At 37.5% G+C, this 23,582-nt stretch overlaps 1 protein-coding gene across 4 annotated transcripts in view; it reads left to right on the plus strand.

The window, feature by feature from the left end:
- Window positions 1-23,582, plus strand: part of cfap74 (cilia and flagella associated protein 74) — a 56,684-nt gene that overhangs the window by 1,886 nt on the left and 31,216 nt on the right. For all 4 annotated transcript variants that reach the window (XM_087265614.1, XM_087265615.1, XM_087265616.1 and 1 more), the window contains exons 4-22: window positions 194-337; window positions 3,006-3,104; window positions 3,172-3,276; window positions 5,513-5,686; window positions 5,954-6,064; window positions 6,327-6,429; window positions 8,039-8,196; window positions 8,280-8,448; window positions 10,953-11,129; window positions 11,575-11,733; window positions 12,064-12,182; window positions 15,151-15,217; window positions 15,808-15,897; window positions 16,278-16,418; window positions 17,362-17,425; window positions 18,236-18,342; window positions 19,153-19,275; window positions 19,380-19,501; window positions 20,829-20,957. In XM_087265614.1, coding sequence (XP_087121740.1) covers window positions 194-337; window positions 3,006-3,104; window positions 3,172-3,276; window positions 5,513-5,686; window positions 5,954-6,064; window positions 6,327-6,429; window positions 8,039-8,196; window positions 8,280-8,448; window positions 10,953-11,129; window positions 11,575-11,733; window positions 12,064-12,182; window positions 15,151-15,217; window positions 15,808-15,897; window positions 16,278-16,418; window positions 17,362-17,425; window positions 18,236-18,342; window positions 19,153-19,275; window positions 19,380-19,501; window positions 20,829-20,957 — 2,361 coding nt within the window. The remainder of the gene's footprint in view (window positions 1-193; window positions 338-3,005; window positions 3,105-3,171; window positions 3,277-5,512; window positions 5,687-5,953; window positions 6,065-6,326; window positions 6,430-8,038; window positions 8,197-8,279; window positions 8,449-10,952; window positions 11,130-11,574; window positions 11,734-12,063; window positions 12,183-15,150; window positions 15,218-15,807; window positions 15,898-16,277; window positions 16,419-17,361; window positions 17,426-18,235; window positions 18,343-19,152; window positions 19,276-19,379; window positions 19,502-20,828; window positions 20,958-23,582) is intronic.

Here is a 23,582-nt window from a genome sequence, read left to right on the forward strand (position 1 = left end):
TAATTACACCCAATACTGCTACTGATACAGAAAACCCTTTCGTTAAATGGAGTGTTCAATCTTTTCCACATGCTTGCAATTAGCATTTCAGTGCAAGATCAACCAATCAAATTCAAAATTCATAATAATAATAGCAATGAAATAAAAAAAAACCCTGTGTGTATATATCTTAATGTATCTTATCTGCTTTAAGGGAAGTCAGTGATGGGGAAAATAAAACTGATGCAGACGGAGAAATGCGACACACTGACAAGATACACACAATGAAGCTCCAGAAGACTCTGGCTCAGCTAGACATGTTTTACCAGCAGAAGAAGCTCAACGTGCTGCAGGCCAAGTGTGCATCCACATAATCATTATAAGTTTTTACCTCCTGTTATAACACGTCCACGTTAAAGGTCCTGTGAAGAGCTTTAAAATGCGTGAAATTTACTGGATATTACTCATCTTAACTGAAACATGAAGAGAGGGTGGGGCATAAAGTAGCTCCTCCCCTTTAATAAACAGCCAATAGTGTATATTTTTTTCTCACAGCTCTGCTAGTGAAAGGGGTTGAGCTCAAGCGCAGCAAGCCAATGAGAAGAAGGGTGTGGGGCATGTCAGACACTACAGAGCATTTGATTGGACAGAAGATTTAATGAGACACTGAAGTATGAAAAAATTGTTGACGAAAGTGACAAACTGCAAACTTTAGATGTTTATATCAGGTTTATATCTACTAAACGTAAATATTGTCACTGTTTTAGAGCACACTAGATTATAGATATCTTTAAAACTCACAGACTGAAACTAACATCTAAATCTTTAAACATAGGCTCATTTTGAAAATGTACCCCTATATACATTTCTGGAGAGCGTAAATTATGTAGTCAGAGGAACTGCTGCATTTTAAAACGAATGCTGCAGGGTGGTATGACGTTGCTCCTTTTCGCGCTACCAGCTGACCATTTACCTCCACGTGGGCAGCTTTTCTGCTGTTACCAGTTTGCCCTGTGGCTCACTGCATACGTCTGAGGATTTGAAATGCATAGCGGAGATGACTGTAATGAAGAAATTTGAGTCTGGCGAAAAACAGTTCCAGAAAGCAGGCAAAACAAAAACAATAGCCAAAAAATAAAATAAACAAGTTAATAACAGGGTGAGAACGTGGTAAAAATCAGGCGGCCGTGAGGACTTTTCTTTTTCTGGAGTGCTTTTGAAAACACTATCAGTTGGGTTTAAGGAAGACTGTGAGCTAGTCAATCAGTGCTTTTGAAAACACTATCAGTTGGGTTTAGTGGAGGGAGGGGCTGGGGGGATCATTCGTTCATTCAGTCAGTCAGCCAGTTGACAGTGGCCTCTGGTGGATTTGCGCGAGAACAGCAGGCATGAATGACACTCTCGAGAGAAATTTGAGATCTGAAAAAGCGTACACAGCGACTTCTGGTGGATTCACGAAAACAAAAACTGCAAAAAACGTATCCTCCTGGGATATATTTGGCGCTCTCCAGAAACATATACAGGGATAAGTACAACCCAAACTCATTCTGAAAACGTAGTCCCGCGGACGTTTCTGGAGACAGCAGAATATGTCCCGGGGGGTACGTACGGCCGCGTTTTTTTTTTTCAAGCAAACGCTGCGGGGCGGTGTGACGCTGTTCCCTTTCGCGCTTGCCTTACCTCCTTGTGGAGGGCTTCCCCGCTGCAACCCGTTTGTCCACTCAGCTCAGCGTACGACAGCAGGCTCAAGATGCAGAGAGGAGTTGAACACGGCGACCGGTTTCGAGTCTGGGGAAGAGCAGTTCCAGCAATCAGGTAAGACAAAAACAGAATCCCAAAAATTAAGTGAACGAGTTTCGTAACAGGGTGAGAACGCGGCGAAATCCGAAAACGCGGTAGAATAAAAAAATCAGGGCTTTTATTTTTTTGGACGGCTTTTGTAAACTGTTGCTCGGTTTAAGGGAAGTGAGCGGGCGGGCGGGTCGATCGGTATAATTGGTTGGGTTTAGGGAAGGAGGAGGGCGAGTCGGCCGATTGGCCGGCCCGCAGTCAATCATCCGGTCAGTCGGACAGTGGCCTCCGGCGGGTTCACGCGAGACCCGCGATCGCGAGAGGCGTCTGAGGTGCGAAAAAGCGAGCAACAGCGGCCTCTCGCGGATTCGCGAAAACAAAAACTGCAGCCGTACCTACCCGCCGGGACGTATTCCACGGTCTCCAGAAACGTCCGTGGGACTAAGTTTCCACAATGAGCCTGGGTTGGAATTTTGTATTGCAATTTCATGGGACCTTTAAAGGAGATGATGAATGTGTCTCAGCTTCTCAGCGTGGGAAGGTTTTTTAGACTCTGTGAATCTCTGCTTTCATACTGTTCTCAGATGCGTGTCGTGGTGTGAGCACATGCCATAGAAAAGCTGTTAGGTAGGAGGACTGAGGAGTTCAGATCTGTCAAGATGTAAACACACACAAGAAAGTCCGCTTTCTTCCACATAACAAAAATATGATATTTAAATACTATAGTTTGTTTGAATTACACTATGTACAAGTGTGATTATAGTATTAACACGTTGTAAACAACATACTGTAGTATTAACTATAGCAGACTGATAAACTGTAATAAATATTGTAGTATACTTTAACTTTTACTACAGTAAACTGTGTATTATAGTATAATATACCTTATAGTGGTAGAAAACGACAGTAATGGGTTATATTGGGTTTATATTACTATATTGTTGTGTTAACTTAGCAACTGTAGACTCACCAGACAAGAGATTAATTTAAGTACATTACTATAGTATGGTTCAAAACACTACATTATTTACTATTAATTACTATAATGTTTTTTAAATAAAGAAGCTCTATGTAGAAACCCTTGTTAGCGAAAAAAAAACATATTTTATTTGTGTATTACTTTTTTGTATAATTGTTTAAAACACAACATACATAGAACTAATCAAAATTAGAAACAGGAGAAAATATTTGCTGAAAGCACATGTACTCTCTTTTTATTCTGTGTTTTCTTGAAGGGAGGAGCTGAAAGCGTTTCACCTTCACGTGTCTGAGCTGGAAGAACAGAGAGACAAGATTGAGGAGCAGATGGAAAACGAGAAACAGGCTGGAAACAGGTAAAACGCTGATTCTCAGGAGCCCTGAATACTCTGAAAACCACTGACTCTGCTTTATTGTGTGCAGTGTGCCGCTGTTTCGCTTACGCGCTCAGCTCAAGCGTGTGTGTGCAGAACTGCAGGCCGAAGAAGACCTGGGGGATCACTTAGAGATGGTCTTGAAGGAGCATGAGTGAGTTTTGTATTCATACTTAATACTCAAAGTTCCCACGAAAATTAAAATAAATTTTTTTTAGATGTTAGCATGAGTATGTTATTGCGCCAAAACAGTGACAACATTCACATTGAGAAGATATAAACCTGATATAAACATCTAAAGCTAGTCGTTTGTCTCTTCCGTTGTCTCTTCCGCCTAAATGAATCAAGTATTTTTTGAGGTCTCCTCATAGTTTAGTTTCTCATCAAATCTTCTGACCAATCCAATGCTCTCTAGTGTCTGACATGCCCCACCCCGTTCTTCTCATTGGCTGTTTATTTGATGCGCTTGAGCTCAACCACTCTCACTGGCTGAGTTATGAGAATAACTAAATGCTATTGGCTGTTTTTTAAAAGGGGAGGAGCTACTCTATTTAAGAGTCTATTTAATTTAAAACTCTATTTAACTTCCCCTTTAAATAACGTTTGTACTCCCTGTGATATGTTGCATCTTAGTACTGAGATTTCTCTTTTTCTGAAATGGGGCAGATGTAGCGAAGCCAAAAAATGGCCACACTCAAGTACATTAAAATAATGTAGATGTTATTTAGGTCAGGGGTGGCAACACTACTCAAAAAATTGGAAGGGCAAAATTTGATACTATAAATTTGAGAACATTATAGCTGGCAATATTAATTTCACACTAAATGTTTTGTGCCACATCAAATGCACGGATAACATAAATCAAGAAAAATATTCTTGAGATTAAATTGAATGTACATTTTTAAATTGAATTAAAATTTACTTAATTTAGCCTAACAGAATCATAAATGTGTATCAGTGTTTGCTTTGTATATAGACTAGACTATTGCAACTCTCTACTAGCCGGGCTTCCAGCTAACTCTATCAAACCTCTTCAGCTGCTTCAGAACGCAGCAGCACGAGTGGTCTTTAATGAACCTAAAAGAGCACATGTCACTCAGCTGCTCATCCGTTTGCACTGGCTGCCAGTTGTTGCTCGCATCAAATTCAAAGCTCTGATGTTTGCCTACAAAGTGACTTCTGCTTTGCTCCTTCTTATCTGCTCTCACTTCTGCAGATGTATGTGCCCTCCAGAAACTTGCGTTCTGTGAATAAACGTCGCCAAAAAGGGAAGAAATCACTTTCCCGAACTCTCGCACTCAATCTGCCCAGTTGGTGTAATGAACTCCCTAACTGCATCAGAACAGCAGAGTCACTCGCTGTCTTCAAGAAACCACTAAAAACTCAACTATTTAGTCTCCACTTCCCTTCCTAATCTGCAATTGCCTCTCTGGCTATACCACTAACTGTACTCAAAAAAAATAATAAATAAATAAAATAAAATAAAAATTCTTACAATACTAATGCTTTCCTTAGACTTTACACATCTGAAACTCGCCTACAGCACTTATTCATTGTTGCTCTTATAGTTGTGTAAATTGCTTCCTTGTCCTCATTTGTAAGTCGCTTTGGATAAAAGCGTCTGCTAAATGACTAAATGTAAATGTAAATATAAAAATATTAAAAAATAATGTATATTACTGAAAATAATTAGGAAGACAGCATATTTGCTCACACTTCATTTTAAGGTGCAATTCTCACTGTTAACAAACCATTAACTATGACTTTTGCCTAAACAAAAAACTCCTAATTTGCTGCTGATAGTTAGTAATACAGATAAGATAATTAAATCTTACATAATACTTGTTAAGTACTAATAAACAGTCAATGTCTTAATAATAGGCAGGTAATGAACTACTTTTCCCAGTGATGGGTTGCGGCTGGAAGAGCATCCACTGCATAAAAACTTGCTGGATAAGTTGGCGATTCATTCCGCTGTGGCGACCCTGGATTAATAAAGGGACTAAGCCGACAAGAAAATGAATGAATGAATAATGAATTACTATAGTGAGAATTGGTAGTTAAATCAACGTTCAATTTAATTCTTAAATCAAGAAGTTTTTTCTTGACAATTGTAAAATATTTTTTGGGAAATAATAAGTCAAAACTAAGTGGGTTTTCCTTTAAACAAGTACATCAATCTTGCTTTTGGTTTTAAATAAGAATATTTTACTTTAAACACTCACTTAATTTCGACTTATTATTTTTGAAGGCAGCACAATATTTAATACGTGTCTAGAAAATGCTTCTTGATTGAATGATTTTTAAATATTTGGACTAGAAACAAGACGAAAGCTGTAAGTAAGAAAAGCATTGTTTGCAGTGTGTTATTTTTTTTACCGTGTCTCCAGGCTGGAGCTGTGTCAGGTGGAGGTAGAACTGGGTCGCTTCTTGGATCTCCGTCAGGAACTAGAGCTAGAGGAGAAAACCATTCAGTCTCAGGACCAGAAGACACAAAAGCTCAGATTCCAGCGCGAGAAGAGGGTTATTAGAGGACGCAGACACAAAGCACACCAAGACGAAATGTAATAGTTTAATATGCTTTTATCATTATTATTAATATTATTATTATTTATTTATTTTCTTGAACTAAAGACCAGTAACCTTGCTATTTATCAGTCTAAATGATGCAACAATTACATTTAATGCTGATTTTTTTTCTCCTCTTGAACAGAAAAATATGAATTTTTGGAAAGATTTTGGGAAAGTAGTGTGTTGTTGTTTTAAAAAAATCTCCAGATGTTCAGATCTTTCAGATGAGATTGTTATTTGTGTGATCTGCTACGTGACAGTGAACGTGAGAAGCTTTTACAAGAGCAGATGGATCTTCAAAAGAAGCAACAGGAACAGGCTCTTGCTAGTCATCTCAAAGCAGCTGTCTACCTCAAACAGACTCTACAGAGGTGTGACACACACACACACACACACTTGTTCAGCTATCTTTATGTTGATTTCCCATAGACGTAATGATTTTATACTGTACAGACTGTATATTCTACTCCTCTACTACAGCACTAGCCCTAAACCCAAACCTCACTGGAAACAATTTACATGAAAAAATCCATAAAACGTTCAACCTTCTCTGCTTTGATTATAATCTGCCAGTCTGATAAAGTCTATTTAAAATAAGATCATATAGAAGATTTCTGTGTTTTTGTGTTGTAGGATAAAACAGAAAGACGCTGAAGCAGAAGAGAGGAAGCAGGAACTACTGAAGAAGAGGAAAACGGCAGTGATGGCACTCAAAGCCAGTTACGCTGCCACTCAGGTACCATCATCTGACTGTAAGAGTCGCGAAAAGAGTTGCGAGTAATTATAACAGCTGAAGATTTCAGAATTTTATTAGTGAATCAAAATCTCTGTATAATGCCTTATGAGACTCAGTGAGGCTCATCTGAACAATCAGCACGGCTCCTCTTTATCTCTAAGTAGAAACTTAGAAAACTTGTTAGGATTTTAAAACAATACCATTGTTTTGGACAATGATATTGATTGTAACATTCTGGGACCTACAGTATCATACGTGTGGCGCAATGCGGCATCAGACAAGACTAAAGTGTTTTTTTTTTGCAATTTTCAGCCCTGCACAGATATCATTTTATCATTTTGCATCGTGAGCAAATGCATTTGGGCCTATTTTTGCATCCATGTGCATGCTGGTCTGAAAAGGAGGTGTGTTAAGATGTATTGTTGACATGTTGCTATTTTTAGGCAACTGAAATAGACCGCACCATTGACCAACTAAAAACTAGTCTAAATTCAATAACGCCGAGTATTTATTTGTTATTTAAAGAGGGCTTTAGTAGCATGCGCCTATATGGGTCCAAAACACGCATACAGATTGCTTAATACACACACAGGGATGTGCAGCAGTACACAAATATTTTTAAATATAAAGAAATAAAGGATTAAAGTGTAAAAAAGTGTAAAAAAAGGGGGCTTAGGTGGAATCTATTGTAGCTAGTTTATGCATGACAATTAACCTTTGTTTAGTATTGTTAATATTATTTATTATATGCATAATTATATTTGTTTTTATCATTTTTTGTTCAGATTTGTCCACCTGTCGGGTTTTAGAGTTGTATGCATTACTATATAGAAGCAATAGGATGTGTGTTTGGATGTAACTCAGTTCACACTTTGTTGTGGTTATTAATTTATTTGTTTGCTGTAAATTAGAACTGAATTCAGGAATAGTTTTGAAACTAATCTTTGCGCTTGATAAATTTGTCATGTAAATAGCAAATGCGCCATGACACGACGCATCTAACTCTTAAAGGGAATAGGAGATGCGACTCTGTTTATTGCACGTCATGCCCAAACACATCTATGTCATTAAAAAAAATAAGAACAATAGTTTTGAACCATGCGCCAAGTGCACAGACTGTTTTTCCCATCATTAAAACAGCAAAAGTGGATTCAGACGTGCCCTAAGTGTGCTTTAGACTATGCACCTAGATTAGAGGTGTCCAAACTCGGTCATGGAGGGCTGATGTCCTACATATTTTAGTTCCAACCCCAATTAAACACACCTAAACCAGCTAATCAAGCTCTTTCTTTGTATACAAGAAGCTTCCAGGCAGGTGTATTTAAGCAAGTTGGAGCTAAACTCCAACACCAGCCCTCCAGGACCGAGTTTGGACATCCCTGACCTAGATTGTTAAAATAGCATACTGTTGGATACAATGGAAACACAAGCCTGATCAAGGTGACCTATGCTTAATCGTAGTGTACGCTACCTTATTTTTCAGTGTAAACAAACCAGAGTCACTTACATCCACAGTAAGAGAGAACAGAAGAGTGAACAGAGCTTTATTGCTGGATGAAAGTGTATGTGGGTTTACATCTATAATAGATCCTCTCTTCATTCACTTTAGGAGAGTATTAACGCTAGAAAGCAACGACAGAAAGCATCTGAACAGATACAGAGGGAGCAAGAGCAGCAGATGAAGGAGTGGCTGGAGGCCCGGGGAATGAACAGCACTGAACACCTCCACCGACTGAAACTGCAGGAGCGCCACAGCAAGAGGAACGAGTGAGGCTTTCACATATACACTACAGCTGAATGCAGAAAGCTGTGATGTACATGTTTCTGATATTGTATGTGTTTCATTGAAGGGAGTTTGAAGAGAAACGGAGAGCGAGGCAAATGGAGATTGTGGCTAAATTGCTCTTAGAAAGGAATGAGGAGAAGCATAAAAAAGCTCCTGCACCCATCCATGGGAAAAAACAGCCGGGGAAACTCCTGCAGGACATACTATCTTCATCTGAGCATACAAAAAGAGAGGTGCCAATCACACTGACCATAGATATGTAGATATAACAGGCCATGTAGTACTTTAAAGTGTCCTAATATTATGTCAGAGTGTCCTACGATAGCTTTAAATGCATCCAAGGTCAGAAAACATGGTAATTTTATCAGAATATGCATTTATTATTGGAGTCATTAGACAAGGATTTCAATGTAGTTTGCTTGAATCAATTCAGAGCCTAAGGTGTGTAAACCCCTCCCCTTTTATAAACCAGCTTTGCTCTAATTGGTCAGGTGGTCGAGTCTATTTTAATTGATCCATCCCTGTCAGTAACTCATTTCAGAGTGTTTCAAATGTCACAGGTACAGTTGAGGTCAGAATTATTAGCCCCCCTGAATTATTAGACCACTTGTTTATTTTTTTCCTCAATTTCTGTTTAACAGAGAGATTTTTTCAACACATTTCTAAACATAATAATTTAAAAAACTTATTTCTAATAATATATTTATTTTCTCTTTGACCATGATGACAGTAAATAATATTTTACTAGATATTTTTCAAGACACTTCTATACAGCTTAAAGTGACATTTAATTCTTACCTAGGTTAATTAAGGTAACTAGGCAGGTTAGGGTAATTAGGCAAGTTATTGTATAACGATTGGTTGTTCTGTAGACTATCGAGAAAAAATATAGCTTAAAGGGGATAATAATATTGTCCCTAAAATGGTGTTTAAAAAATTTAAAACTGCTTTTATTCTAGCCGAAATAAAACAAATACAACTTTTTCCAGAAGAAAGAATATTTTCAGACATACTGTGAAAATTTCCTGAATCTGTTCAACATCCTTTGGAAAATATTTTAAAAAGAACAAAACATTTGAAGGGGGGTAATAATTCTGACTTCAACTGTAGGTGAGTATTATGCAGATTAGTTACTTTGATTGTGCTGATGTAGATCGACTCATTAAGGCGACTCAGAGCTGACTCTTTCTGTCAAGAAACAATATCTTTATTTATCATGCACTTTTTTTGAATAGCAATATAGTTTACACTGAAGTACAGCTGTTACAAACTGCAAATATTTGTAGAAAACCCATATGAACTGCTTATTAAACTGAGTGTGTCTGAGCATGATCAGGAAGGCCAGAGCTTAGGAGACAAGTTTGTTAAAAATGTGGTCCACTACTTTGGAACTGACAGTGATGAGCAGCACCAAAGACTTTAGCGGTGTTCGTGTAGAATTTGTTGTTTGTTTAACTTCATAGTGCATCTAAAAAAGCTGGTGCTTGTGAAAAAAGAAACGTAGTGTATTGGAAAGGTTCATTGTGGATACGTATCCCTGTATATATTTCTGGAGAGCATGAAATATGTCTCAGGAGCTACGTTTTTTTTTTTTTGCAGGTTTTGTTTTTCGTGAATCCACCAGAGGCCGTTGTGTATGCTTTTTAAGATTTCAAATTTCTCTTGCGAGTGCCATTCACACCTGCTGTCTCGCGTAAATCCACCAGAGGCTGCTGTCGACTGACTGACTGACCGATCGACTGACCCACTCTCCTCTTTCCCTAAACCCAACCAATAATGTTTTCAAAAGCACCGATTGACACAAACACCCGATTCCCTAAACCCAACTAACATAGTTTTCAAAAGCAATCCAGAATAAGAAAACCCCTTGCGGCTGCCTGGTTTTTATTTTATTGCCTTTTTTTTTACCGTTCTGGAACTGTTTTTCACCGGACTAGAACCCCGTCGTCTTGGTCAACTCCGCTCTGCTGCCCAAGTCCAAGCCCAAAATATGCGGTGAGCTAATGGGCAAACTAGTAACAGCAGAAAAGCTGTCAATTCAGAGGTAAGCGAGAATAGGAACAGAAGTCATCGATGACATCATACTGCATTCATAGCATTCGTTTTAAAGACGAAATGCAGCCATAGGTAGCTCTACCCGGAATCTGCGCGCGCAGAATTCCTCAGATTTTCTGCAGATTTTTAGCCCATCATTAATTCTGTTTTTTTACTTGAGTAAATGTGTGCAAATCTATATTTATTCAGTGTTTTAATTAAATTTAGTAATATTATTGACTAATATGAAAATGTTCATCTGATTTATATACAGCGCAGTTTGTACAGTATTATTTTCTGTCTTTTACTAGATATATTATATGACAAACTTGCTTTATTTACCAAATAAAGTGAATCTAATTGGATTAGCATTTTAAACATGAAGTAAAAGTTAAAAATATATTATTTTTTATTTCATATATTGAGGTTTTATTTTTGATACTCCCAACATAATTCCGCAGAAATCCGCAGACTTTTACCAAAATTCTCAGCAGAAATAGCAAAAAACGTCAGCAGATTCCGTCTGGCCCTAGCCATAGATACCTCTGGCTATATAATTTGCGATCTCCAGAAATATATACAGGGGTACGTATCCACAATGAGCCAATCTTGTAAAACACATTCAGTGTAAATGGAAGTGCATATTCGCATATGTTTTACTAATTATGCAGCTGACCTGACTGTTTTGTTGTGTTTAATTCAGCAAAGGCATGAAGTGTTGAGTCCCAGAGCGTCTTTTGTGAGCTCCCGCAGTGACAGCATCAGCGAAGTCAGTTTCTCACCAGAGTGCGTGGAAATGAAGGATGAAGATGACGGAGACATGAGCCTGGCCCAGCCTGAGTTCACCGGCCTTTGGGAGCACAAACACACCGATTATATGGTAACAAATTCAAAATGAAGTATAGAAGCATCTCAATCTTTGGTTTGTTATGTTTTCTTTACATCCCTGTGCTTTTTATGATAGATGTGTTTGATTGTGGCGTACTTCTCTTATCTTTTGCAGTGTACTATGCATGAGAGATGTCTCTTCAGTGCAAAAAAAGATTTGATTGCTCTAACTTTATTCATTCCTTTTTTATCCACTTAGTTACTTATTTATCAGGGATCGCCACAGTGGAATGAACCTCCAACTATTCCAGCATATGTTTTACATCAGACACATGTTTTACTTCAGTCAAGACTATCTGTTAAAATGAGATGAAACAGCCAATCAGTGTTGAGTTCTGCATTATTGCCATGTCTCTATACTGTCTGTGCTCCAGATTGCTAATGTGATCTGCTGCATATTGTAAAAACACTATTTTTGGTCATATCTGTTCTCTTAGGCCTCGTCAGATGAAAATATTGAGCTTGAAACATCTCACACCACCATGAAGACCAAGCTGAACAAAAGTTCAGCTTCCAAAGCTGAAAAAAAGACCGTAAAGAGCAGAGAATCAAAAGGACCACCATTCATCAGCAAACCGGAGGTTATTCTGTTCAAGGTACTGAATGCAGGATGTTAAATTATAATAATAATATTCATCTCTTATTTCTTTAGGCCATCTTATTATTAGAAATGAGTTACCATTGTGCTTAAAAACAAGACTTTGAAGAAAAGGGAATTTATTCATTCATTTGTTTTCCTTTGGCTTACACGGGGAGAACTCCACACAGAAATGCCAACTGGCCACAGTACTAACCACTAAGCCTTCATGGCGCCCTTGAAAAGGAAATAGGGCTTATAATTTTCAACTAGGGCATGTTATAAATCTGGTGTATTATTTAACATGTGTTTAAATGAGAGGTGTGTTGTTTCTAAACTGTATTTACAGGATTGGGAGGTTGGGAGGATCTACAAGAAGAAAGTCACACTCACAAATGTCACGTATGGGACTAATTACTGTAAACTCATAGGAGTTTCAGACAATCTCCGAGATCATGTGTCCGTCAGGTGGGTGCATACTGGAGCATCTTATATGTTAGTGTTTAGTTGGGTCATTCCAAACCTGTGTAACATTTATCTGTAAAAAAATATATTCAGTTGAAGTCAAAATGATTAGCCCCCCCTATATATTATCCCCCATTTCTTTTTTAGTTCAAGACATTTATAAAAAATAGTTTTAATAACTGATTTATTTTCTCTTTGTCATGATGACAGCACATAATATTAGACTAGATATTCTTCAAGACACTAGTATTCAGCTTAAAGTGACATGTAAAGGCTTCACTAGGGTAATTAGGGTAAAGTTAGGGTAATTAGGCAAGTCATTGTATAACAGTGGTTCAGGGGCGGACTGGGACTTAAAATCAGCCCTGGCACTGTAGCCACACCAGCCCATATTACCACACCGACACAGCCCTACTTTTATTAGTGCACAGATGGTGAAATAATATAAGCAGTACCTTATGTAATATATATTTAAACTTTTAATGTATGTGACTGGAACAAAAACAACCCATTTATAACAAATTTATACATCAATCATTTCATTCATTCATTTTCTTTTCAACTTAGTTCCTTTATTAATCTGAGATCGCCACAGCAGAATGAACCACTAACTTTTTTAGCATATGTGTTACCCATATGTGTAACCCAATTCACCTCGTGTTTGAACTTGTGAGGGAAACCCACACGAACATGTGCAAACTCCACACAAAAACACCAACTGACTCAGCCAAGGCTCGAACCATTGACCTTCTTGCTGTGAGGCAACAGTGCAACCCACTGCGCTGCCCCCTTTCGAGACTATTTCAGTTAATTTTATGCATTTGTCAGCGTCTGATTTTAGAGCAATCTTTTGCTTTCTCTGAGCTTTTCGGCAACACCTTTCCTTTTTTACAGTCCATCTCTGACAATTAGCTTGTGCTGCACTTACTGTTTGTTTGACATTCTTGCCAGATTTTGATTACGTCCATGTAACCTCTGATTGGGTCAGCCCCTCTCGAAACCAGCCGGCCATTGCCGATTGGGCCAATGCTTAACATTTATTATTATCATTACTATTATCATCATCACATTCACTTCTTGCAAGAGATAAAAGCTGCCTGCATGTAAAAACAATACATAAAAAAATTTGAAAAATAGCACACCGGCCCACATTTTAAAATAAAAGGTCCGGCCCTTCTGGCATTTGCCAGAATTGCCAGATGGCCAGTCCGCCCCTGCAGTGGTTTGTTCTGGAGACAATCTAAAACTAATATTGCTTAATAATATTGACCTTCAAATGTTTTTTATAAAATTAAAAATTGCAATAGTAAACTGGGATCATGAACTAAAAGATGTCGATATTTGCAAAGTTCCTGCATCATACAGTAGTAATCAAGGTTATTTTATAACGAAAACCAAGACAGGATTTGTCAAAACATTTTCACTACCTGAAATTAAAATAAAAAATGAACTAAAACTGATAAATAATCTGAAATAAAATTATAATTAGCAAAAATAAATGATTTTCAGAATTAATAAGCATTCATTCTGTGGTTTAAGCCTTCTGAACTGTGGCTTTTTATAGAAGTGCCAGTAGATGGCGCCAAACACATCAGTCAATTGCAGGATTTAATACATATAAACATGAAAGTCGTGTTCTAACTTTTCTTCATCTGATTAAAAATGTATACTAGGCATGTTTAACTGTAACGAAGTGGCGGACACAGATGGATCCATTTGCAGTATTTTTATTAAACACAGTTTAATAACAAATAGCACACAGATGTTGTGCGTGCGCAAACTCACATCAAACACAGTAGTATATTGTCGTTGGGCTGGCGGCAGGTAAACACAGGATGAGTAAGCAGGCATGGGTCAGAGGCAGGCGGCTATCAGAGTCGGTAAGCAGGCTAGAGTTCAAGGCAGGCGGCGAGGATCAAAGTCAGGGGTTCAGGCACAGGTATAAGGCAGGCGGCAGGCAGGACTTGATCAGAGAACGAAGCAAGATCACAACAGGGAAGCAGGCAAGGATGAGAAACGCTCAGTAGTGTTAGCCTGGGCAGAACAAGACTTTGCATTGACTGAGCGTGTGTGTGTGTGTGTGCTGCGTATATGTGTGAGTGTGTCATTAGTTGGATGAGCTGCAGGTGTGCATGCTGTCAGTGTAAGTGGATGACGTAATGGTTTAGAAGTCCGGTGATGATGACCTCTGCTGGCCAGCGAGGGGAATGACTGGGACTGAGTCGGTGACATTAACTACATAATCAGTATGATCACTAATACATTTTTTTTATTTTGTTGGGGGGGGGGGGGTGGTTACAGACAGGAAAGTATTGGGAGCAGAGAGAGGGGAAGGGTTGGCAAAGGACCTCGAGCCAGGAATCGAACTCAGGTCGCCGTAAGCACCATGGCCCTATAAGTCAGCACACTAACCACTAGGATATTGGCCCTGACACAGTCACTGATAAATGAACTGAAATAAAATAATTATAAGCAAAAATCAATGATTTTCAGAAATAATAAGTACTAATTCTGTGGTGAAGGCACTCTGAACTGTGGCTTTTTAGAGAAGTACCAGTAGATGGCGCCAAACACATCAGTCAATTGCAGGATTTTATACTGTACAAACATGTATTTTCCATACAAACATGAAAGCTGCTTTTATTCTAGCTAAAATAAAACAAATAAGACTTTCTCCAGAAGAACAAATATTAAAGGAAATTCTGAATTCCTGAATCTGTTCAACATCATTTGGGAAATATCTGAAAAAAGAAAACTAGATTCACAGGAGGGGGAATAATTCTGACTTCAACTGTACTTGTGCAACAAAAGACACAAGTTATCGTGCTTCTGGGTCACTAAAATGTGTAAATGCAGGGTGAATCTGCCATGCTGTAATATGTTGTTGCTGCTATAAATGTGCAATTAGTCACTGTCAGGCTGTTTGCATGTATTGACTAATTTAATAAACGTGTGACCTCTTTTCTTGCAGTTTCGAGCCACCGGGGCCCATGTCTGCTGGGATGGCTTGTGAACTGGAGGCTATATTTAGACCCTCGGTAAGGTTTTTCACCGTACTATCATCAGCTCAGGAAGATATATCTCTGCTTCAGTCTGTAGTCGCTGTTGTTGCTTCTTAAAGCGACAGTTCATCCAAAAATAAATATTCTGCCATCATTAAAGAAGATTAAAGGAGAACGCTGAAACCATTGACTTCCATTCATTCATTCATTTTCCCTCAGCTTAGTCCCTTTATTCATCAGGGGACGCCACAGGGGGATGAACCGCCAACTATTCCAGCATATGTTTCACACAGCGGATGCCCTTACAGCTGTCACAGAGTACTGGGAAACACCCATACACACTCATTCACACACACGCTTATACACTACGACCAATTTAGTTAATCAATTCCCCCATAGCGCATGCGTTTGGACTGTGGTTTGGAAACACCAACACAGGGAGAACATGCAAACTCCACACAGAAATGCCAGCTGACCCAGCCGGGACTCAAACCAGCAACCTTCTCGCTGTAAGGCGACAGTGCTAACCACCGAGCCACTCCGCTTTTATTATTTAAAAACTAAAAACTAAATAAAAACAACAGTGTGGAATAAAGACAGCATCAAATCTTTAATATTTGCTGTAGGTGGATGTGGATCTGGATGGAGTAATTCACTTTCAGTCGGCAGCTGGCCCTTTTTCTGTGCCCATCAAGTGCTCCAGGAAAAAATGTGAGGTAGGAGTTCCTGCATATTATCTGTTTCAAATAATTTCACAACAAGCAAGCGCATTTACGACGCTGTTAAAGGGCTAGTTCCCCCAAAAATGAAGATGTACTCACTATTTATTCTCTCTCAAATTAATTCTATAATTAGTTTCTTCAGTTGAAAGCAAAAGAAGATATTTTGAAGAATGCTGAAAACCTGTAACCATTGACTTCCACAGTAGGAAAGCCAAATAGTAAGGTAGTCAATCGTTACATGTTTCCAGCATTCTTCAAAATATCTTCTTTCATGATCAATCCTGAGAAAGAAACTAATAAGGGTTTGAAACAAGTGTGACTCTCCCTTTGATGTGTTTTTTCGAAAGTCACATTATCTCATATTTCCCCCCCAGATGGTTGTAGATCAGTGTTTTGTGGATTTTGGCACTCATGTAGTGGGACAGACGGTTTCCCGAATGATTACCATGACCAACAGAGGAGCCCTCGGCACTCGCTACACTCTGACCCCTGTGTCCAGCCTGCAGCAAACACCGGTCAGCCACACGCACACACACACAACAATTAGCATTTTTACATTTTCAAGATACTTTATTCTGTGTTATATATGAGCATGTTTACCCATGGGGAGCTTAATTTTGGTCCCCATAAGTCTGTGTGCGTTCAGGTTTAAGTCCCCACAAAGATATAAAACTAGTACACATGTACACAGTTGCTCCATACATCCTCTAGCTGACTTTACTAAGAACATGATGTGGAAACGTGAAAAAAAGCGAAGTGAATGCCAGGATGTTCCCTTTAACAATTAGGAAAATCAAATAAATATAAAATATAAAATAAAATATAACCCACCCAGATGGTATACATGGACTCAAATTTTGTCAAAACATTTGTCCTATTGTTGTTAAATAAAGGTAGGTTACAGTGGTTAATGATAATAACAACAAAAAATGATGTTCAGAAATAATGCAAAATAGATTCAGTGTAAAAATATTCAATTGAAATAAATAATATATATAATTATTTATATATATATATATATATATATATATATATATATATATATATATATATATATATATATATATATATATATATATATATATATATATTTAATTATTTAATATGTATATCAAAATGTATACAGATAGATAGATTAAAAGTTCCTCGTTATTTCCTTACATTAAAATGTAAAAGCTTTTTAGAGTTTCTTTCTTTTGTTGAGCACAAAACAAGATATTCTGAATAATTTTGAAAGAGAAAAAGCAGTCACTGACAGGCATGGTAGGAGCAAAATATGCTTCAGAATATCTTCCTTTGTGTTCAACAAAATAAAGAAACTCAAACAGGTTTTTTTGAAACAAGTGAGTAAATGCTGACAGAATCTTAATTGTTTTGGGTTTACTATTGCTTGACAACAATATTTAACTTAGTCTTTTTTCAAGCTGATAAATTGTTCTCTTATATTTCTCTGTGCAGGTTTCCGGCAAAACAGATGTTGAGATGCCCAGCCTGAATGAAGAAAAAGCAGAAATCACATCAGGTATGAAAAAAACACACAAGATGTCACTCACAGTGACTCGAGCCCTGGGTAAACAATGCTTTTCTCCTGTGCTACACTGTAGTTATACATCTACATTTGTGGGATTATTATTATTATTATTATTATTATTATTATTATTATTCAATTAAAATTCTTACTGTTCTAAAACATTTGCCTAGTTGTGTACATTTAGTGTATACATACATACATACATACATATATATATATATATATATATATATATATATATATATATATATATATATATATATATAGATAGATAGATAGATAGATAGATAGATAGATAGATAGATAGATAGATAGATAGATAGATAGATAGATAGATAGATAGATAGATAGATAGATAGATAGATAGATAGATATATAGATAGATATTTATATATATAGATATATATAAATATTTGTGTGTATATATATATGTGTGTGTGTGTGTGTGTGTGTGTGTGTGTGTGTGTGTGTGTGTGTGTGTGTGTGTGTGTGTGTGTGTGTGTGTGTGTTTGTGTGTGTGTGTGTGTGTGTGTATAAAGACGCAGAAACAAATAAATACAAACATATGCCTAACAAAAAGATAGTAATATTTATGAATAAATATTTGTAATAGGTATAAATATTTTACAAATATAAATAAACAGTTTTTTTATCATACAAAATATAATATAATACACATATATATAAAATACATTATTTTAATGGAAAAGAACCTTGTTTCTTAATTGTTTATTAGTATATGTCTGTGTACAAAAATACATTGTGAACATCTTTGTAATAGTACGTTAATTTTGCCAATAGAGTCTCCTATCAGAGGTCCTGATGAGGTTCTAATGGCTGATCCCGAGTCAGTGGAGACTAAAGTGATGCAGAGCACCATTGAGCCTCCTGAGATTAGCATTGGCCAGGTAAGAACACACTAGGCCAGGTCATCCCATAACCGTGTGTCTTGACTCTTGAACGGAAGTTAAGATTGTACCTTTTTACCATATTGTGATGCACATCTGATTGAAATGGTCCTGTAGGGCGGTGCATGATTGCACCCTTTGGGAACTGATTGGATTGTTGAAGGATGGGTGATGCTAACAAAAGGATAAAAGACAGACGAATAAATGAAAGCAGGAAATGAGGCATGCCTTGATAGCCTCGGCCTAAAGGAATGATAGCTCTGCCCTAATGGACTGATAGTACTATCTTAAAGGACTGATAGTACCCCAACCCCCACAATAGACTGATAGTACCACTATAACAGACTGATAGTCCCATCCTAATTAACTGATAGCCCTGCCCCTAATGGACTGATAGCCCCACCCCTAAAGCACTGATAGTCCCACACTAATGGACTGATAGCCCCACCCCTAAATCACTGATAGTCCCACACTTATTGACTGATAGCCCCGGCCCTAAAGACCCCACCCCTAAAAGACTGATATCTCCGCCCTAAAGTGCTGATAGCCCCGCCCTAAAGTGTGGATAGCCCCTCCCTATAGTACTGATGGCCCAGAAACAGATAACAGAATTTAAAATATAGATATTTCTGTGTGAACTATCCCTTTAAGTTTCGGTTTCTATCCTGAACCTCTGCGTAAAAAGATCTCGATGAAAGGATTTTAACACTGCATTAAAACACCACTATCAATAGCTGCATTTAATTCATTGTGACTTTCCCATTTGTGTGTGTTAAATGAAAATGTGACATGCAGGTTCTCTCTCTGCAGGCTTCTGAAGGTGAAGTCGGCCCGTTTATGAGTGTCAGAGTACCCATCATCTTCACACCAACCATTCCCGGAGAGGCTAAACTGGACTTCCAGATCACATTTTCACAACCTGAGTGTGAACCGGTTGAGTTCTCACCTCATTATGAGCAGCGTTTACTTCTTTATGTTCGCATGCAGCTCTACATAAACATCAAATTGACGTTTCTCCATTTTATGTGAATGCACAGATTGACATCTCAGCTCACGGGGTGGCAGAGAGCGTACCTGTGTGGGTGAACAACCCCAACATTGACCTGAAAATCTGCACGTACGATCGCCTGTATCAGGACGGCATCCAAGTTCAAAGCAGGTGAAAATATCGAGAATCAATAGCCCCTTTCACACATACAGACCTTTCCGGAAAATTACCGGCAATTTTCCGTAAAGGTTGTATGTGTGAACAGGTCCTTTTTGAAAATACCGGTAAATTCGTTCTGGCTATTTTCCGGAGAAAGAAGTTGTAACATTACCGGCAATTTGCCGGAATGCTGCGCTGTGTGAACGCAGAAGGAAGATTGCCGGAAAGAGCGCGTGCACGTCTAGAACGTGCTGACGTGAGACGTCTGCTTTAGCCAATCAGAACAGTCAGACGCATTCACGTCCGCGCAGTTTATGAGAATAAAAGCCTTTGAATATTTTCCCAGAATCATTTATGCTAGAAGTTAGTCAGATCACGTTTATATGTTCTTCTTAATGCCAACCGTGTAAATAATTATCGATAAGATGCTTATGATATTACATATTCATATACATATTATGAACATCTGGACATGCGAAAGTGATCCTCCATATGTTTTCATCGAAGTTGTTCACAATACTGATCATCCACAGAGTTTGTGATGTAGTCAAATGTTTACAAATACAAGCGCAGCCGTTTAAGGCTCATTTGTGGTGAATGATGTCAGAATTTACCGCTATTTTGGAATGGATGTGTGAACGGTCTTTTCTGGAAAAATTCCGTAACGTCCTCGCCTGTGTGAACAGCGCTTTTTTGAATTTACCGGTAAAGTCGTTCTGGAAATTTTCCGGATATTTACCGGTATCACTGTGTGAAAGGGGCCAATGACTGACATATGAAGGAAGTTTGCTGGCAGCTATGATAACAATTAGATCTATAGTTGAAGGAAATATTATTACCTCCTGTGAGATTTTAATTTATTTTATTTTTTTTTACATTTTTCCAAGTGCTTTTCCAGAACTAGGACATTTTCTCAGTATTTTCAGTATTTTAATAAAGATAAACACAATATGCAGCAGGAATATAGGCCACTGTCTCTTTAAGAGCTGCACGGATCTGATGTACTGCTACACATGCGTTTGTATGTGAATAAAGTACATTTGTTTATGAAAATATTCACTAAGCCTTAACATTATTTGTAGTACCTGGATGAGCCTGTGCTAATAGTTCAATCAGTTGTTATTGGAGAATACCATACATTGGAATGTTGTGATCGACCAATCAGAATCAGTTATTCAAGCCATTTAATGACTGTGGATAATACATTGCATTTGTGCTTGAAAATGAGCTGAGAACGAGTCCTCCTTCAGATAGGAATCTAGCAATTCTCTCTGTGTGTCTCCTGTGTTTTCCTGACTGTCGAGAGTGTGAACATCTGATGGTGTTTTTCTCTCTTTAGGGCCAGCACAGCTCTCAGGCTGACGTTCAAGGTGTGTAAAGAGATGAGGAATCACATGTCTATCCAACCGAAAACGGGGTTAATCCAGGCCAAATCCAGCTTCACTGCTCAGTTGAAGTTTCTGCCCAGGTACTGCTCAATAATTATACTTAATTAGATATACACTCACTGGCCACTTTATTAGGTACACCTTACTAGAACCCGGTTGGACCCTCTTTTTGCCTTCAGAACTGCCTTAATCCATCGTGGCGTGGATTCAACAAGGCACTGAAAATATTCCTCAGAGATTTTGCTCCATATGAATTTAAAGCGACAGTCATCAAAACACCATAATTAGGATTAAAGCCTAAAATTTTCAGAGAGCTATAAAGCATTATTAATGTGGTATTTTGAGCTGAAACTTCACTAGAGACGCCCCTTTAATTTGATTTCATCTACATAATTCATATAGTGTTTACTAGGATAAATAATATGCAATACAATGATGGATTTAGGAGGATTTATTCAGAGAAAGTTCCAAAAACAAAAGCAGTGTTCTCCCAAATGTACAGCAGCTTGTATCATAGAAAGATCTCATAACATAAAACCACGAAATCATGGATCAAAGCTCCTGAGAGCGGCATGTGGACATTTAGGATGAGCTGAATTTAAATGAGGTTTCTGGGATATTTTTAAAGCCGCTGCGCTGGCCTTTTCCCTCGCCCACGTTTCTCATCTGATACAGCGCCATATTGGTAGCTAAGCTGATTTGGGGTCAGATGAAGCGGCATTACATGACAAAAGTTAATGGAACATTTGGTATAGCGGCGGAGGAAGTGAAACTACATTAATCTGCTTTACAGGGCTTTAAAATGCAGATTAAAACCGCATTAATAGCGTCCGCACACACGTTCAGTTGTCGTCTCCCTGAACACACAGATCTGTCTCGACCGCTGCTTATGTAACCCTCCACGTAAGACTTATTCTCACCAGAATATTATAGCATATTATTGCACACCTCCATGAAATACAGCTGAAGTCAGAATTATTCATTCTCCTGTTAGTTTTTGTTTCTTTTTCAAATATTTCCCGAATGATGTTGAACAGATTCAGGAATTTTTCACAGTATTTCCTATAATATTTGTTCTTATGGAGAAAGTCTTAATTGTTTTATTTCGGCTAAAATAAAAGCAGTTCTTAATTTTCTTATACCCATTTTAAGGTCAATATTATTCGCCGATTCAGCAATATTAGTGTTGGATTGTCTCCAGAACAAACCACTGTTATACAATGACTTGCCTAATTACCCTAACTTTACCCTAATTACCCTAGTGAAGCCTTTACATGTCACTTTAAGCTGAATACTAGTGTCTCGAAGAATATCTAGTCTAATATTATGTGCTGTCATCATGAAGAAGAGAAAAGAAATCAGTTATTAGAAATAAGTTAGTAAAAGTTAGTCATTAGTATGGTGTCGGTGATGTTTTAGCTCAACATATATGATTTATTACTAATTATCACTCTCTTCCTATAAGGGTATGTTTATTACAGTCATTTGCTATTATAAAGTCAGTAAATAATGACGTTAAAATATTGTTTTTTCAACATAATACTTTTAATAACTACTTTCATTAGTCTTTGCCATGATACCAATACATATAATTTACTTGTTATTTTGCAAGACTCTAGTAGTCAGCTTAAAGTGGTTATGAATTAGGTTATTAATTAGACAAGAGATGCCCAAACTAGGCCCTGCAGGCCAAAGTTGGCCCATGGTTACCTTTGATTTGACCCACCATCCCATCTGAGAGGAGAGTGAGAATGACGGGGATGGTTAGGAGATTGTCATTTCATGTAACCTTTTATTGTTAAGCTACAAAAAAAGCTTACTGAAATTAATTATTTCAATTTAAATGGTATAAATGAATCAGATTTAGTTTAAAATGTACACACTGTCACCTGACGGATAGAGGACAATACAAAGACTTTGGTGAGCGAGTCAAGGCAAAGGTAGATTCTGACTACTGTGTTATATTAGTTGTGTAATTACCCATTGCAACTTTATTGTAAAATAGTTTAGTGTACTTATCTTCAGCCCATGGCTCTCAATAATATAATAATAATATAATATAATATTATAATAATAATATTTGGTTTTCGGCCCTTTTATAAGGAAAATTAACTAGGCAAGTTAGGTTAGTTAGGTAAATCATTGGATGTCTTTAGCCAATTGGAAAAATATAACTCCTAAGGGGGCTAATATTAATGACCACAACAGTTTTTACATTTTTTGAAGTCCAGCCAAACTAAAGGAAGAAAGACTTTCTTCTATAGAAAAACATAATAGTAAATAAATATTTTTTATTTAAAAAAAGTAAGTGTAGTATTTATAGTATACTATAAAAAAAAAAAAATATATATATATATATATATATATATATATATATATATATATATATATATATATATATATATATATATATAGTATACTAATAATGTATAATTGTAAAATTGTATATTGAACAATAGATGACAAAAGTCTTGTCGTCAATCTCAGCTGTAAGAGCAACAAATAATAACTCGACTTCTAGTTGATCATTTGGGAAAGTATCAGAAGGTGGATTTTTCAGAAGAATCATCTGATGATTTGCATCCCAATCATCACCAATACTGCAGAAGACCTACTGGAACCAGCATGGAGACAAGATTCTCACAGCAGTCAGTCAAGTTTGGTGAAGAAGAAATCATGGTTTGGGGTTTATTCAGTATGGGGGC

This window comes from Danio rerio, chromosome 8, assembly GCF_052040795.2.
Source record: "Danio rerio strain M-AB ecotype USA chromosome 8, GRCz13ab, whole genome shotgun sequence".
Taxonomy (NCBI): domain Eukaryota; kingdom Metazoa; phylum Chordata; class Actinopteri; order Cypriniformes; family Danionidae; genus Danio; species Danio rerio.